We start from the raw sequence: 14,479 nt of genomic DNA on the forward strand, positions 1-14,479 counted from the left end.
ATTATTCCTTCCATTGCGGTTATGAAAATTTTATAATTTAATAATTGTAACGGTGGGCTATATAAGTCACCCCAGAGCATTGTGGATCGTTGATCCAGAATTATTCTAACCTTTTGGCCTTAGGGAATAGCGTATCCTGGTCCTACCTCTTACAGGAGTGTTGGCCATCAGCGCGCCAGCAAGCCCATTCCACATGGCCAGACCCAGAGGCAGCCGTTTTAACCATGTGCGGAAAATAGCCCCTGGAATTTTGAATGATGCCGATGGCATGTTTTGTTTTGTTCATGCTGGGAACCAAAAAACGAAGTCCGGGATGGACCCGAGAACAACCGGAATGCTTCCGTTGAGCGGAGCCCTAAGCTGTATCTAATAGTCTTGCAATACCCAAAGTAAACTATGCCGCAAGGGGGACATCAGTGCGTGACGTAGAGCCGGGACAGACCCGGCTCGACGCAAGCCGTTGCTAATCCTTGCGCCCCCAGCAGTCAAGATATTGCGATTGGAGGCTCGTCCCTTGCGGACTGCCCGGTGACGTGCAACATACAGGGATGGAGTTGATAATGTTGATCCTTCATTTCATCCAAATAATATACCTCAGACTCATGATACACTAAAATTCAAAACCGGCGCCCGGGCTTATATCCTTTATTTGTTTCCCCAACCCTATCGCCAAGAGCCACTAGGCTATCTTTAGGTACCTGAACAAAGCAACTATATTCCTAGAATATTTAGCGTACTGTACTTATTTATAAGATACCATTACCGTTCTATAATACATGTACACGACTCGTACAAAAGATCTATGGTAGCTGGAACCTTTCCAGGCAAACTAGTTAGGACTATGGATAAAGGCTGGGTTGAAGGTTGACTATGCGATATTAGACGGGACTTGTTGTAGTGAAGTTCAGCCCTAACATTGGTACAGCGCGTAGTCAAATCTCACCACCATGGCACAACTGATCGATTCGGTTTGAGTGATAGAACGATTGATCATTTATCTCCAGCCATCTTTTATGGTACTGAATAAGCTGCTTGAAACATTACACTAAAGAATATGATGTCAACTAAGACTCCGAGGAGAACCCTATATCGAGTATATACTAGTAGCATCTAGCAGCATCCGTCTTGATAAGATCCAGATACTTGGACTGGTGTTATAATATACTCTTGGTCGACTATAGGAAGATCAGCCAACGGAATATATATATATACAGTACATTAATAATGTACATATTCAAATAGGTCAAGTCCTATATCATCAGGCGTGTTAACGTCGCTCAAACCCTCATGTTCACTCATGTCATCTTTTGCGCCAGCTTGTAGAAGAATATTGGCAACCTCTATATGCTTTCGTATTGTAGCCGCGGTTAAAGCATTTCTATAGACACCCCCTTGAGCATTGACGTCTGCACCAGCTTTTAATAACATCTGTACTAAGTGTAGTTGTCCATACCTTGCCGCGGCTTGCAGCGCATTACCGTGATATCCTCCCTGGGCGTTTACCTGAGCTCCGGCATCTAAAAGAGTTTGCACTACTTCTTCACGCCCATAATGAGCTGCCGCCTGTATTGCACTCCCATACATAGGACCTCTCGCGTTAGGGTTCGCACCTCGAGCTAAGAGTATTCGAACTGATTGTAGCTGACCTGTTTCGGAGGCATAATATAGAGCACTCTCTAAAGCTGGATGATAGTCACTACCCTGAGATGCAATATGGTCCAATAAGAGTTGTATGATGCTTGAGTTTGCACGGACTGCATGGACCAAAGCATTTCCATGGGGGCCACTACAGCCGATGACATCAGCCCCATATCTGAGGAGAAGCCGTATAATTCCCTCGTTATTTTCTTGTAGGATAGCCACCTGCAAAACATTTCTGCCCTGACCATCACACGTATTGACGTTCGCCCCATGACTTAGATAACTTTCGACTTGAGCGATATTCCTTTGTCGGGCAGCGGTATGGAGGGGGGTGGTTTGTATATCGGCCATTGGTAGGCCGATACCAATTCCAAACTCATCGAGGCCGTCGTCGAAGTCTTCGAAGTCGTCGTACTCCCATTCAGCCATTATAGATTGATTAGCAGGAATATAGAAGGTATGAGTCGCTCTAAGCACAACACAGTGAGTTAGAGATTTTGTTTTCGAATCTCAAGGGTCAAAATAATGCCTACTTGATATCAAGAGTATATAGCTGCGGTCCTGATTTTCTTTTCCTGCTATTTTTGCTCGTGTTGTATTACTTGTCGTATGGTTGGATTTCAGTTGCAGAAGAATGAGGGAGTTTCCTGTCACGCAGTTATGGGAGAACGAATATGATCCATAGACCTGTACTAAGGAGGGGTATTGAGGTAGGGCGATATGGGACTTGTATTAGTGAAACATGTAATAAAGTACTGTTATCGTAATAGGTGACTTGAATTAGTACCATCAGAGTATCTCCAAAAGAAGTTAGACTGTTCTTGGCATAGGGTTGGGGAAACAATTGAAGGAGACTTTAGTTAAACTACGCGCGAGCAATAGTGGGATGTTCTTTCTTATGGTCTATATCACGTTCACATTTATATACATAAATAATGCTTCCTAAGCATTTCATAATCCATGGCCATCGCGCCCAGCAATTTCAAGCGACCAACTCGATACTGAGGGCTCAATCTCAAGCCCTCGACCCCAACGAGCTCGGGGGTGAGGCCTTGACAGCAGGTAGGTCGAGCTGCCTGTCTCAGGAAAGAATGTTTTCAAGAAGGCTTTAGCTTTGTCTTCGTTCGTAGTAGACTAGTCTTGCAATTTTCATATAGGTCGCGGCTTTCCACAGCTTCCTTTCTCCGTTCAATCATTCATCCTTCTTGGCCTGTTTCGCCTTGGGTTTATCCCACCCCACAACATCTGTCCCATGGATCCAGTCCATCAATCCAATAGTCCCATAATTCACACGGAATTTCTCATGGTGCAAGTCATGCAGTTCGGCCGGCGGCAATTTCAAGAAGTCGTACCCGCTGTGGTCCGCCGCAGCCTCCCAGAGCTCAAAGGTAACAAATGCCATAATCGACAGGATGTGTGCGCCTTTGAGATACAAAGGCAGCGTAACCGGCATGACATTTGCGAGGATATGCTCGACAGGATGGGCGTACTCCGCTGCGAACGCCACAGGGGTAACGTATTTGTGGTGCATTTTATGGATATACACATAGATGCTCGGGTGATGTAGAGCACGGTGGATGTAGTAAAACGATATTTCTCGCGCTAGGAGGCCAAAGACAAAGTCCCCGATGAACTCTTTCCAAGGGGGCACTATCGGATCCAGATTCAGAGTGGCGTGGTCCAGCCCAGTGAGCCAAACCAGTATGCCATGAAGTGCCACTACCCAGAGGTGGTTGAACAGTGAAACTTTCACACAGTGCAGGACTTGCTGGTGGGTCGGTTGTCGGCGGGCTCCCTGGATTTTGTGGCGCTGCGAGAACTTGGGGAACAGGGTATCGATCAGCATGTAAAGCGTTGCTGGGATAATAAAGCCGACAGTTTGAGTAATAATTACTCCCATCAGTTCGATTGCACCTGGCTTGTATGATTTTAGGATATGGTCCCAGGTGACCTGCAGTTCGCGGTGGAGATCCATGGTTGCTTGATCGCTGGAAGAATGTGGTTTTCGCTTGACTCTTTCGTAGTACTGATGGCATTATAACTTTTGAAGAGAACCGGAGCTCTCCCGGACGCACATGAATCGGTTTCCAGGTGTGCAGGTGCTCATGGTGGCTTGATTTACTGAAACCGAGGCCAAGAGAAGCGAGGCCCAGGAAGCCGGATCTGACCCGGAGCATAATGAGACATGTGAGGGCCGCTGGCACACAAGGTGCTACTGGGAAAACATCGGATGTGTGATTCCCTTAACTAGGGCGCTCTCAGAATGCTGTTTTGCACATGTTATTCCTCGATTCGGGTTGCATCCATGCATTCGGAAGTGTTCCGGCGCAGCGGGATCTATATCCAGGACGCCATTCCGGCATGGTTCGTACTTAAGCTTACGCAGAATCCAGACTACAACGTCTCAGTACGATATATTCGTGTCAACCATGGCTTCAAAGTCCATCGATCCTCCGTCCTACAGCCAGATAGCCTGTGTTGGTGCCGGGCTATCAGCCGTGGCTCTAGGAGCAACGCTGAAGAGATGGTACGACCTTGAAGATATCTGTTTCTTCGAGCGACATCCCACAAGTGGCGGGACATGGTACATCAACACATATCCTGGTCCGAGTGATTCCCTTGCCATCTCCCCACATCCTCAACTTACACCAAATAGGATGCGCCTGCGATGTCCCGAGCGCCCTGTACAGTTATTCCTTCGCGCAAAACCCCAACTGGACGAAGCTTATGCCCTCAAACACGGAAATCAAAGAGTATGTCGACAACGTGGTCGACACATACAATCTCCGTCGTAAGATGACCTTCGGAACGGAAGTAGTCCGCAGTGTCTGGCGGGACGATGCAAGTCGCTGGCTTCTCTACCTACGCGACCTGAACACCGGACGCGAATACACCCACGAGTGCCAGATCCTTTTTGCAGCAACAGGACAGCTCGTCGAACCGCGGCCGTGTGAGATTCCTGGCGCGGAAGACTTCCACGGGAGTATCTTCCACTCAGCGCGGTGGGATCACAGCGTGGACCTCGAGGGGAAGAATGTTGTTGTGATTGGGAACGGCTGTATGTGTCTTTTTGTTCCATACCTTGAAATCATATCTGATGGCGTCTAGGCACTGCTGCACAGATTGTGCCGGCCCTGGCCAACGATGCAAAGATCAAGTCCCTGACGCAAATTGTCCGGACAAAGCACTGGATATTTCCTGCCCCGAACTTCACCTACCCACGGGTGTTGCAATGGATCTTCCGCTATGTTCCGTTTGCGATGAGGCTGCACCGACTTCACATTTTCTTGGTCGCTGAGAATGATTTTCGCTTGTTTCCGATGACCAAAGGAGCAGCCAGGCTGCGAGAGAAGCGGCGAAAGCAGGTTGAGAAATACATGCGCGAGGCAGGCCCGGAGAAATACCACGACCTCCTCATTCCGGACTTTGATGTAGGATGCAAGGTATGCCACTGATTTCCCGTCTTCCTTTGAATATCGGATGTAGGAAACGATGCTAATTTTGCAACCCTCAAGAGGCGAATATTCGATCCTGGCTACCTTGAATCCCTACACAACGATAAAGTCCTTCTAACTAACGCGAAAACTGAAGAGATTACCACAGACGGCATCAAGACAGATAAAGGCTTCATTCCAGCGGACGTAATTATTCTCGCGACAGGCTTCAAGACTAACAAATTCATCCCTTACATGGATGTAGTCGGACGCAACGGCGAGAACGTATCACAACACTGGACCAAGTATGACGGTCCAGCCGCGTACAACTGCTCTGTGCTGAGTGGCTTTCCAAATTTCTTCATGCTCCTCGGACCTAATGCTGCTACCGGACATACATCGGCCATGATGGCTGCTGAAAAGTAAGTCAACAGCCCCTATTCCTTTCACCTAAGCGCAGGACAGGTCTTTAACCATCAATACTAGCTCAATTAACTACGCTCTCCGTGTTTTGAAGCCCGTTCTGAATGGTGATGCCGTGTCGGTTGATCTGAAGCCTAAAGCTGAGCACGACTACGTTTACTGGGTGCAGAACGCATTGAGTAAGCGTGTTTGGAATGCGGGCTGTGTATCGGTAAGTGTTATAGCCGCTTCAACTTGCTGCTTGCCTCTCTAACGGTAGATGAAATAGTGGTATATTAATGATAAGAAATGGAACTCCATGTCTTATCCCTGGACACAAGGCCACTATTGGTGGAGGAGTGTCTTTCCCACCTGGTCCGATTGGAATATCAAAGTTCGTCCCCCTTCAACCAGTGGGCATCATGATACTCACTGTCAACAGAAAGCTACGAAGCCGTCATCACGTCAATCATGGAAAATCATGGTTCTTGCTCTTCTTTGCATTGGTGTTTTGGGGTTCACCCAGTCCGCTGACGCTGCCAATGTCCCCGCCACTCTCGAGCTTCTTAGAGGCCAGTTGGCCAGAGTACTATCCTGTGTCCTGAGCAGATAGCTAGCAGTAGGTAGTCGAGGGTGATATTTTTTTCATTAGTCCGCTGGTTCGTTTATTTCATGCACAGTTTCGTGTATATTATGCAGCTTTTGCCAAGTCGTTATTAGCAAACTATCCTTGAACATGCAATCAATATCCATTTATTCAGCGAGAAATATTCGTATAGTTTTGTGTAATACATTTTTCTAAATTCAAATTCGTAACTACAGAGATTCGCGAACCACAGCACTATTAGTGTCGCTGTCAGTGTACACAGGGGGAGCAAACCAGGGCGGATAATACAGCAACAAGTAGAGTCTGGAAGATCCACAGCCACCATAACTGTTCGTCTCATGAAAACCTCCCGGGTAAACCTAAAGCTTTCCCTTCTATAAAGCATTGCTGATTTGCGACCAGCGACTTATGCTGTGTTTACCTGGGAAGCGGGCCATACATTCTATTGCGAGGGCAAAGCAAGCTATTTGACCATTTTTCCTGTATACTCTCTACAAATATCCAATCCAGAACGCTCTTATAATGACCTTCTATGATCTTGAATAATCTACATCCCAAAAAGCCATATATCAACCCCCGTCGCCGTCATGCAAGTCTGTAGAAAATATGAGCCGACTCAGCATAGGAGCCTTTCCAGACCACAACCCTACGTGTCAAAAACTGTTCCTCGCCTACAATTTCCACTGCCCAGATCTAATCGCGCAGTGAGCAAGTGTCCGATCGCTGAGAATGGCTTTGAGATGCGTACCTGCTCCGCTGTCCACTCATGGTACATGCTGCGGATGGAATCGTGAATGAAAGCTTTGTCCGTCTTCTCCTGCTCTGCACCTGCAGTTTCCGGTGCCAGCACAACTGCCTCCGTCAAGATAGACTCGGCGTATGGTTTGACAACAACCTTCGTAAAAGGTTCCACAAGAGGTCGGACTCGGCCATCCGCAGTCCTCTGCCCGGAAATGTAGTGACTCCGAATGATGACACGGCCAAAGAGGGTGTCGTTGTGCTCAAACTCAGTCCAGGTTAACTGGCGTTTCTCTGGCGTGCCTTGAAGTCCTCCAGCTAGTGCAGCCTCCAGCATCATCCACTCGCCGTCTTCATCCGAGCCCTGCGTGATCTTCAGGGTAGCGGATGATGCGGATATCGTCTTCCTTAGTATCCAGCTTATTCCTTGCTGATGTTCCTTAGCCTTCCTATACGCTATATCAGGGTATATCATGAGATACTTACCAATTTGAAAACTGCATCAAGGTTGGTCGATAGGGTTTTGTCCTGTTTAGGGCCCGTGGGTCAGCGTGAGGTCAGTTTCACGGGATGTGCGGTATGCTTACCATTACCCAGGTGCCGCTTAGATTTGTTATAGTCGAGCCATTTGGGGGAGCCATTTTCTCTATTCCTGGCCTTGTCGCTCCGCAGGTTCAATGGGTAAAAAAAAAAGAAGGAAAATAATACGATAAGCAAAAGACAGGACGCAAGTGCTCAGTTGGAAATGCGGCAAAAGTGATGCACCTCTCGGGGAGCAATTAATAGATATATCTATGGCAGCTATTTTTTCCATGCCTACCACAGAAATGTCCATTGACTATAGTATTCGGACGGTTCCGGCTGTCAGGGCAAATGGTTCCATTGTCAGATACGAGGAAGTAAACCGCCGGATCCCTTCCGGGCTCAACCCGGAACACTCCCGGGAGACGCCAGACGACAGAGGATACTGTATACTTGCCTAGGTAGATTTTCTTATGTCCGTATGTCTCCACCCCCGCATAAAAATACACGGACAAGTACACCCTTCTCCCCCATACTCGGAACATGAGCATGATGGCCAAACCACGCTTCCTCCCCCGTGAAGGGCTCTACATCGATCCCATCGTAGTGGGCTTGCGAAAATCGATCTTCCACCCACTCTTCACATTATCGTGTCTACACCTGGCGGGGAGATTCAGTGCCCTCGCGCCTTATGAGAAGCTCGTCCAAATCACCGCAGCAGCCACTGTCCTCCTGTGGCTCAACGATTGGTTAAGTACCAAGAGTCGGAACAACTGGGTTTCAGACGATACGTGGGACTGGAAAAAGGAGCTGGTCGTGGTGACTGGAGGCAGCGGCGGTATTGGGGCAGGAGTCGCTCAGCGTCTAGCTGCCTTGGGTTCGCGCGTTGTCGTCTTGGACATCATCCCTTTGACATTCAAGCCCGGTAATCCAATTGGCATTCATTCCAAAAAAAAAAAAAGAACCCCCATGCTTGTGAGAGCTTTGCTAATGTTAGCACGCACAGAGAATAAGCGAATCCTGTACCACAAATGCGATCTGAGCGATGAGAAAGAGATCGCAGCTGTCTGCGAAAAGATCAGAGCGGAAATCGGCGATCCAACTGTTCTAGGTTCGGTGAAAGAAACAGAAACAAGTGCCTCAAGAATGCCTGGCTAATAATCGCAGTCAACAATGCCGGTCTATCGCGCGGGCGGACAGTAGTTGAGGGTACCTACAACGACAACAGCATAACCCTGAAAACGAACTTACTGGCACCATTTTTCCTATCAAAAGAATTCCTTCCGGCGATGATCCGGCGAAATCATGGACATATCTTCAATGTCGCCTCGATGAGTGCCTATATCCCACCACCGGGACTGGCTGATTACGCGGCGTCGAAAGCTGGGTTGATTGCATTTCATGAGGTACGACTCGAGTCTGCTATTGCGGATGTGTGCAAACTACTGATATGCCCTTGTTCAATTAGTGTCTTATGCAAGAGCTCCGAGTCCAGAATGCTCCAAAGGTTCGCGCCTCGATGGCCGTGTTGAGCTTCACAAAGACGCCGCTGTTCAAAGGGGAGACGAACCAGCCCCGGTTCCTGATGCCTCTGTTACATGTCGACACTGTTGTGGATGCCATTGTGGATATACTCGATAGCGGTCTCAGCAAAACGGTTTTTCTGCCGGGGATCTTCGGTTTTTTTGCTGGCTTGGTGAGCCATTTACCTTCAACTGATGCAGGATTCTTACTGATACCATGCAGCGAGGAGCGCCGGATTGGTTCCAGAACTTGGTCCGCGGTGGTACCAAGTCTCTGAAAGTAGATTTTAAAGGGCGACAGGTAATTGATCCACAGACTGGAAGGCTTGTTTAGTGGTTTAGAGTACACGTGGGGTTGGTAAGAGGCGTCACATAGAGCACGAGCGAGGTTGATAGCTCGCAAGAAGGCTAGGAATGATGCCTAGCGTTTTGTATGTCATCATGAATCCTTTGCCCTTCAGCATTGAGTTAGGCTATCTGGGTGACTAGTTACTGTTAGGTATAGCCTAATGCTGGGCCCACCTGGAGCCCAATTCTATTATTTTGACTGATATTTTGAATAACAAATTTTTATTTAGTCTAACTCCAGATAGGGACGTAGCCGCGTATTCGAATTTCTAAAGCTAGGCAAAGCAATTAACTGCACTAGAAATCGTTGGAAGGTGTCGAAGATTTTTGCCGGGATAGAATAGCTTATCCACTAGGCGAGGATATTCAGCGCCGACGAAAGCATAGCGTGTGACAGCCTTTCAATAATGATTATATTGACGCTCTCTATGCAGAATTCTAAGCATGAGGGGAAATAATCCTAACTACACGCAAAGAGCGTAAATAACAGTTGCACCTGAGCCCGTCACAGCCAAACGAAATATGCAGCGGTTTGTGTCACGCCATGATCAGCATGGGTGGTGGCTGGAAGTATTCAAAATTCTGTAATTGGCAGGCTATGCTACAATAAGGAATGCTGAAATGGTATAGATTAACGAATGTAATTGAATCAGATAAAGCTTAGAGTGCCATTGAGGCAACATAAGTGAAATATTATCAAAGGAAAACACTAGGAGCGTGGGACAATCCGTGGGCAATGGCTGCATAGTTAAAAGAAGACGAAAAAAAAAAAAAGAATATGAGGATGTATTAGCCATATCCCCTTTCCGCAGTGCATGCGTAACAGCTATAGATAAGAATTGGATTACGGTAGGATGAGGCTACTCATCCAGATCTGCCGAGAGCCTATGCTTGACGAGTAGATCTTTGGCGTTTTTCGAAAGGACGTCGGGGCCCAGTTCTGGGTGGTCGTGTGCAAAGGCGAGGTAGCTGACTTTGCCCTCTGCAATCGCCACCGCAGGGGCATAGGGATAATCGGATCCGTACAATACATGCGATGGATCCGTATTTAACAACAGCCCGGTAAGTTGGGTCTCGGTGGTACTGAGGGCAATGTCGTAGTAGAAGCGGCGGAATTCAGCCTTGACCTGAGGTATGGTCACATTCACGGCACTGGAAATTTGTGGTACCACAAGACTTCCCAATGCACGAGTGGATAGGTAGGGAAGGGTGCCGCCTGCATGAGATAGAATCAGGTCTACATCTTGCGTGCGTGTACGAACCCCGCGAAGCACTAGGTCGACGGCCGCGCGAGTGGTCTGCTGGGGGTAGTCAATGATAGGCTGTGGCAAGACCCCAGCGACAAAGGAGGGTTTCACATCCATGACTCCAGGATGCATGAACACTAATGCCTTGTACATGTTCAGTCTCTCCCATATCGGATCAAAGGTCGGATCGCCGGGTAACATATCCCCATACGCAGTATACATCCCAACCCCAACAGCTGCCTTTTGAGTCTTGAAGATATAGTCAATCTCGGCTAGAGTGCCATCAACATCTCGCCAGTCCGGAAGAGCCCCGAAGAATTCTATATGAGTGGGAGCTTCCCGCGTGAGGTTCGCCAGGAAGTCATTGACGTTGCGACAGAGGGTGCGAGCCTTTTTCCCAGTTCCCATGACAGGAACCCCAGGGGTTGACAGAGATACGACGGCCTTCTTAGACCCTACGCTTTCCATGCTGCGCAATGTCCCTTCCAGGGACCACTCGGGCGTTGGGAATCCGGAGGGATCACCACCGGCTTTGGCCACTGCGGCAACGTAGAACGGAGGAAGCACATGGATGTGTGTATCTGTCAGGTGCCACCCGTCGCGGAGGCCGTGGTGGTGCTTGGTTCCATGAACATGGGCACTGCCTGAAAGACCACTCAGAAGTGTTGTAAAAAGAAGGCTGCTCGATATACGCATGTTTCAAGTAAAGACAGTACACAGTCGACTATAGAGGCCAAAGAAACCGATAGGAACAACGAAAATAAAAAAAGAAAGAGTACCGAGATCGCAGAGGTTATGATCACTATACTTTTGGGTTCAGAGCTGAGGGCAGTATGCAATCATATTTATATTTTCGTAGCCCATGAGAAGGGGGTCCCAAACACATTCGGTTTCAACTGGTTTCAAAGAGGACACGCAGTAAATTAAGATCACCATATGGCTTGCCAGGGTCTGATACCGACCAGAACCTCGGCACCGCTCCGGCAATGCCCTGAGGATGCGTCCCGGGTCTTGCTGGAGGACTTGCCACAACAACTCCTGCAATAATTGCTGGTACACTGCGATGCTATGTACGTGTATTTATACTTCCATCACTTCAATGAGTCTGTGAGTCTGTGAGTTCCGGTCATGATTGCTTCTCGGAAGTCAATTGGCCCTGGGTACTCGGGACAACCAAAATCCCCCCAGGGTCCGTGTACTATGAGACTTGGCTTGAGGTTCGGGATGTCTCCGGCTCTCCGGGGCCCATGGTCAGGTCCTGCCCCATCACTGTCTTGTACAAAGGTTAATTCACAGTGTGGAGTAAGGCCTGGCCAATATGAAAGCGAGAGCCAGCAAGAACAAAGCCCGAAAGACTTGATCTGCGCATTTAAACCCCGCATGGTTCCGGATTACAGCCGGTACCCTCAATGTAGAAGAGCGAACACCGGAAAAGAACCGATTACATGCTGGTAATTCGGAACGGTCAGATTTAGGGCTAGATCTTTGAGCATGTTAGAGAAGTCTAGCCTGTGTACTGACAATCACGGACTTCACATTGGTACATGGCCTGGCCAACCACACCTTCCTTGGGCAAGATTCTCAACTTCCGCCATTCATACAATATTTAAAAATGTCTGTCCGTTGCATCACTTTATCTCTCAGAGACGCAGGCTGACGGTGATAGTTCTACCCCCTGCAAAGTCTCCACCCCAGCGATTATCTGTTCTTCGTCTTCCATCTAGACACAGATCCTTGCGTATACTATGAAAGCATATCTTTTTTCATCCAGCCGCGATGGTCAAGTTGGTGGGGATGTATCCGAGGTTGAGCATTGCGAGGTGATGGATTCCAGTCCATCATCGTCAAGTTTCCCAAAAAGCAAGCGACAATCTCTTCGGCGACACTGCACAAAGTTCCGGTGGTTCTATCTTCTGGGTGGGGTTGTTGTGTTGGCAATCATGCTACCAGTCTTGTATGGCCCATACCTGCTTCCTCGAATAATAGCACTTACTGTGTTCTTAGCTTTCTAGTGATACTCCGTGCGATAGCCCAGCGAATACTCAATCAATCATCTCTCACCCTCATAGCAGCCGATGTCATGAACCCGCGCCCTCATTCGGTCGACCTTACTATCAACTCAACTTTACATGTACCCTTTGACATTCCAGTGCGCATAGATCCTCTGACACTAAGTCTTGGATCCGTACACGGTTCAAGTAACAGCCCATTCGCTCAAGTGTACATACCTGGAACCACAGTTGGCGGGACGGCTGTCCTAGGAGTCCAAAACCAAACTACACAATTGAACAACCAGCAGTGGCTTGAATACGTCCGGTCCATGATATTCCAGGAAACTGTTACTATGTCTGCAACCGCAAGAGTGAACGCTTTCCTGGGCAAATTAAAATCAAATGTTGTCTTTAATAAGGAGATTATACAGAAAGGTTAGCTGCACCGCCTGCACAAGCAAGCTCCCGCGTTTCCAAATCGAAAGAGGGCAAATTCTGATGTTTGATACCAGGCATGAATTCATTCTCAGGCTTTTCCATCCAAGGTCCCCAGATACTCTTCCCTCCCGCTGACAATGGGACGAACTTCATTGCCACCGTATCCCTACCCAATCCTTCGGTCATGACGTTAGAGATTGTAAACACCCCTAAAAAAATCTGTGGCCAGATCAATCAGCTGACAATCCTTGCAGGGAACTGTCGTGTTGGACCTGAAGATTTCTGGGGACATAATTGGCAACGCTACGCTCAAAGATCTGATCCTAAAACCAGGGAATCAGTCAAGTCCTTTATACGGCATACTGAACCTAGAAAGAATCAAGTCAAATATTGGTACCATTATAAAAGCCCAGTCCGAAGCTTTGGAAAATGGGCACCTCCTTATAGATTCTGTGGTGAAGCTTGTGACGTATGACGGTGTTGAGGTGCCGTATTACACTGAAGCAATGCACAACCTAACTATGACTGCAGAGTTGGCGCTTGCCGAACTTGGATTGGACACACTAGGAGGAATGCTGAAGGGTAATGACATAGGCTCACTGTTTTCGTCACAGCTTCGTAGAGCTGATGGTAGTGTGCGGTCCCATATATGAAGACCACTGCGACCCAGGATTCTCCGAGCAGAACTGTCGCGATCAAAGATGATGTTTTAGGTATGGACAGGTGCAGTATGCTTGTGTCATTCTGAGAGGTTCTGTCAATTGTTGTGGGGTTGGTTATTCGGTTGGGAGGACTGTTTGTGGGTCATAGGATGTCGCTGAGCTTTTTGCTTTGTATTCTGCCTGTATATCTAATTCTAGGGGTTTATCTTTTGTATACACCTTGAATTGGAGGACTGCAAGTTGATGTCATTGAGAACAGGTTAGAAGAGTGAAAGTGCTGAACGCATCATGTGAGATGACCTAGAGCTGCGTGAAGGATTTAGTACACTAATGATTAATCATACTCCTAGTGCCCTCTTACCTTAACTTGCAGGGATTCCCTCATGGACAGTGAGGTTATAATTACAAAAGGAGCCATGCGCTACAAGGATAGCATGGTCTGACCTTGGACTCAGCAATCATCGGGGAACCAGCGAAAAGATGACTTATGTCCAATGCTGACAGAAATAACATGCAATAGAAAAGTATACTGTGGTCAGCATAGGCTACAGCATATCTATCGATAGATATGACCTTTCGCAGAAGGCCACCACCGCTGGGCTAAGACCAGATTTTAGTGCCATAGCCTGGCTGGTAAATTGACAGGTTACAGATGATAGCAAAGTTCAAAAAAGAGCTACATGCAATATTATTACGAATATCTACAACTGATAGGGGGAATCACATTTTATAGTTTGATATTAGTGTTGATTCATGTTCATTTCAACCTCGCTATAATGGAAAGTCACGTCCCGCAGAGCAGACAGAAGTACATAGTAGATTATCTACTCATTAGAGGCTGCCTGAACGTATGTCATCAAATGACATCAACGCTTCTCCATTTACGACTCGAAGCTATCTACGTACGCGGGTACACAGTACTAATC

The 14,479-nt window shown here is 47.7% G+C and overlaps 7 protein-coding genes across 7 annotated transcripts; 3 read left to right on the top strand and 4 right to left on the bottom strand.

Moving 5' to 3' along the window:
• Positions 1-1,218: 1,218 nt before the first annotated feature.
• On the bottom strand, positions 1,219-2,070 carry ANOM_007137 (ankyrin repeat domain-containing protein; the record flags this gene model as incomplete). The annotated part of the gene is made up of 1 exon (XM_015552393.1): positions 1,219-2,070. One exon carries the CDS (start codon positions 2,068-2,070, stop codon positions 1,219-1,221), a length of 852 nt encoding a protein of 283 aa, XP_015406103.1.
• A 763-nt stretch (positions 2,071-2,833) lies between these two features.
• Positions 2,834-3,616, bottom strand: ANOM_007138 (sterol desaturase family protein; the record flags this gene model as incomplete). Its single annotated transcript, XM_015552394.1, has 1 exon — positions 2,834-3,616. One exon carries the CDS (start codon positions 3,614-3,616, stop codon positions 2,834-2,836), a length of 783 nt encoding a protein of 260 aa, XP_015406104.1.
• A 454-nt stretch (positions 3,617-4,070) lies between these two features.
• ANOM_007139 (flavin-containing monooxygenase) lies at positions 4,071-6,090 on the top strand (the record flags this gene model as incomplete). The annotated part of the gene is made up of 6 exons (XM_015552395.1): positions 4,071-4,245; positions 4,298-4,699; positions 4,750-5,084; positions 5,157-5,497; positions 5,562-5,709; positions 5,767-6,090. 6 exons carry the CDS (start codon positions 4,071-4,073, stop codon positions 6,088-6,090), a joined length of 1,725 nt encoding a protein of 574 aa, XP_015406105.1.
• A 579-nt stretch (positions 6,091-6,669) lies between these two features.
• Positions 6,670-7,463, bottom strand: ANOM_007140 (uncharacterized protein; the record flags this gene model as incomplete). The annotated part of the gene is made up of 4 exons (XM_015552396.1): positions 6,670-6,777; positions 6,833-7,252; positions 7,309-7,350; positions 7,410-7,463. 4 exons carry the CDS (start codon positions 7,461-7,463, stop codon positions 6,670-6,672), a joined length of 624 nt encoding a protein of 207 aa, XP_015406109.1.
• A 433-nt stretch (positions 7,464-7,896) lies between these two features.
• Positions 7,897-9,201, top strand: ANOM_007141 (short chain dehydrogenase/reductase family protein; the record flags this gene model as incomplete). Its single annotated transcript, XM_015552397.1, has 5 exons — positions 7,897-8,269; positions 8,351-8,455; positions 8,512-8,750; positions 8,813-9,040; positions 9,091-9,201. 5 exons carry the CDS (start codon positions 7,897-7,899, stop codon positions 9,199-9,201), a joined length of 1,056 nt encoding a protein of 351 aa, XP_015406108.1.
• An 874-nt stretch (positions 9,202-10,075) lies between these two features.
• Positions 10,076-11,158, bottom strand: ANOM_007142 (amidohydrolase family protein; the record flags this gene model as incomplete). The annotated part of the gene is made up of 1 exon (XM_015552398.1): positions 10,076-11,158. The coding sequence occupies one exon, from the start codon at positions 11,156-11,158 to the stop codon at positions 10,076-10,078; it is 1,083 nt and encodes a 360-aa protein (XP_015406107.1).
• Positions 11,159-12,542: 1,384 nt separating this feature from the next.
• On the top strand, positions 12,543-13,544 carry ANOM_007143 (DUF3712 domain-containing protein; the record flags this gene model as incomplete). The annotated part of the gene is made up of 3 exons (XM_015552399.1): positions 12,543-12,888; positions 12,966-13,090; positions 13,146-13,544. 3 exons carry the CDS (start codon positions 12,543-12,545, stop codon positions 13,542-13,544), a joined length of 870 nt encoding a protein of 289 aa, XP_015406106.1.
• Positions 13,545-14,479: the final 935 nt, after the last annotated feature.

The sequence above is a fragment of the Aspergillus nomiae genome (genome assembly GCF_001204775.2).
Source record: "Aspergillus nomiae NRRL 13137 chromosome Unknown contig00169, whole genome shotgun sequence".
NCBI lineage: Eukaryota > Fungi > Ascomycota > Eurotiomycetes > Eurotiales > Aspergillaceae > Aspergillus > Aspergillus nomiae.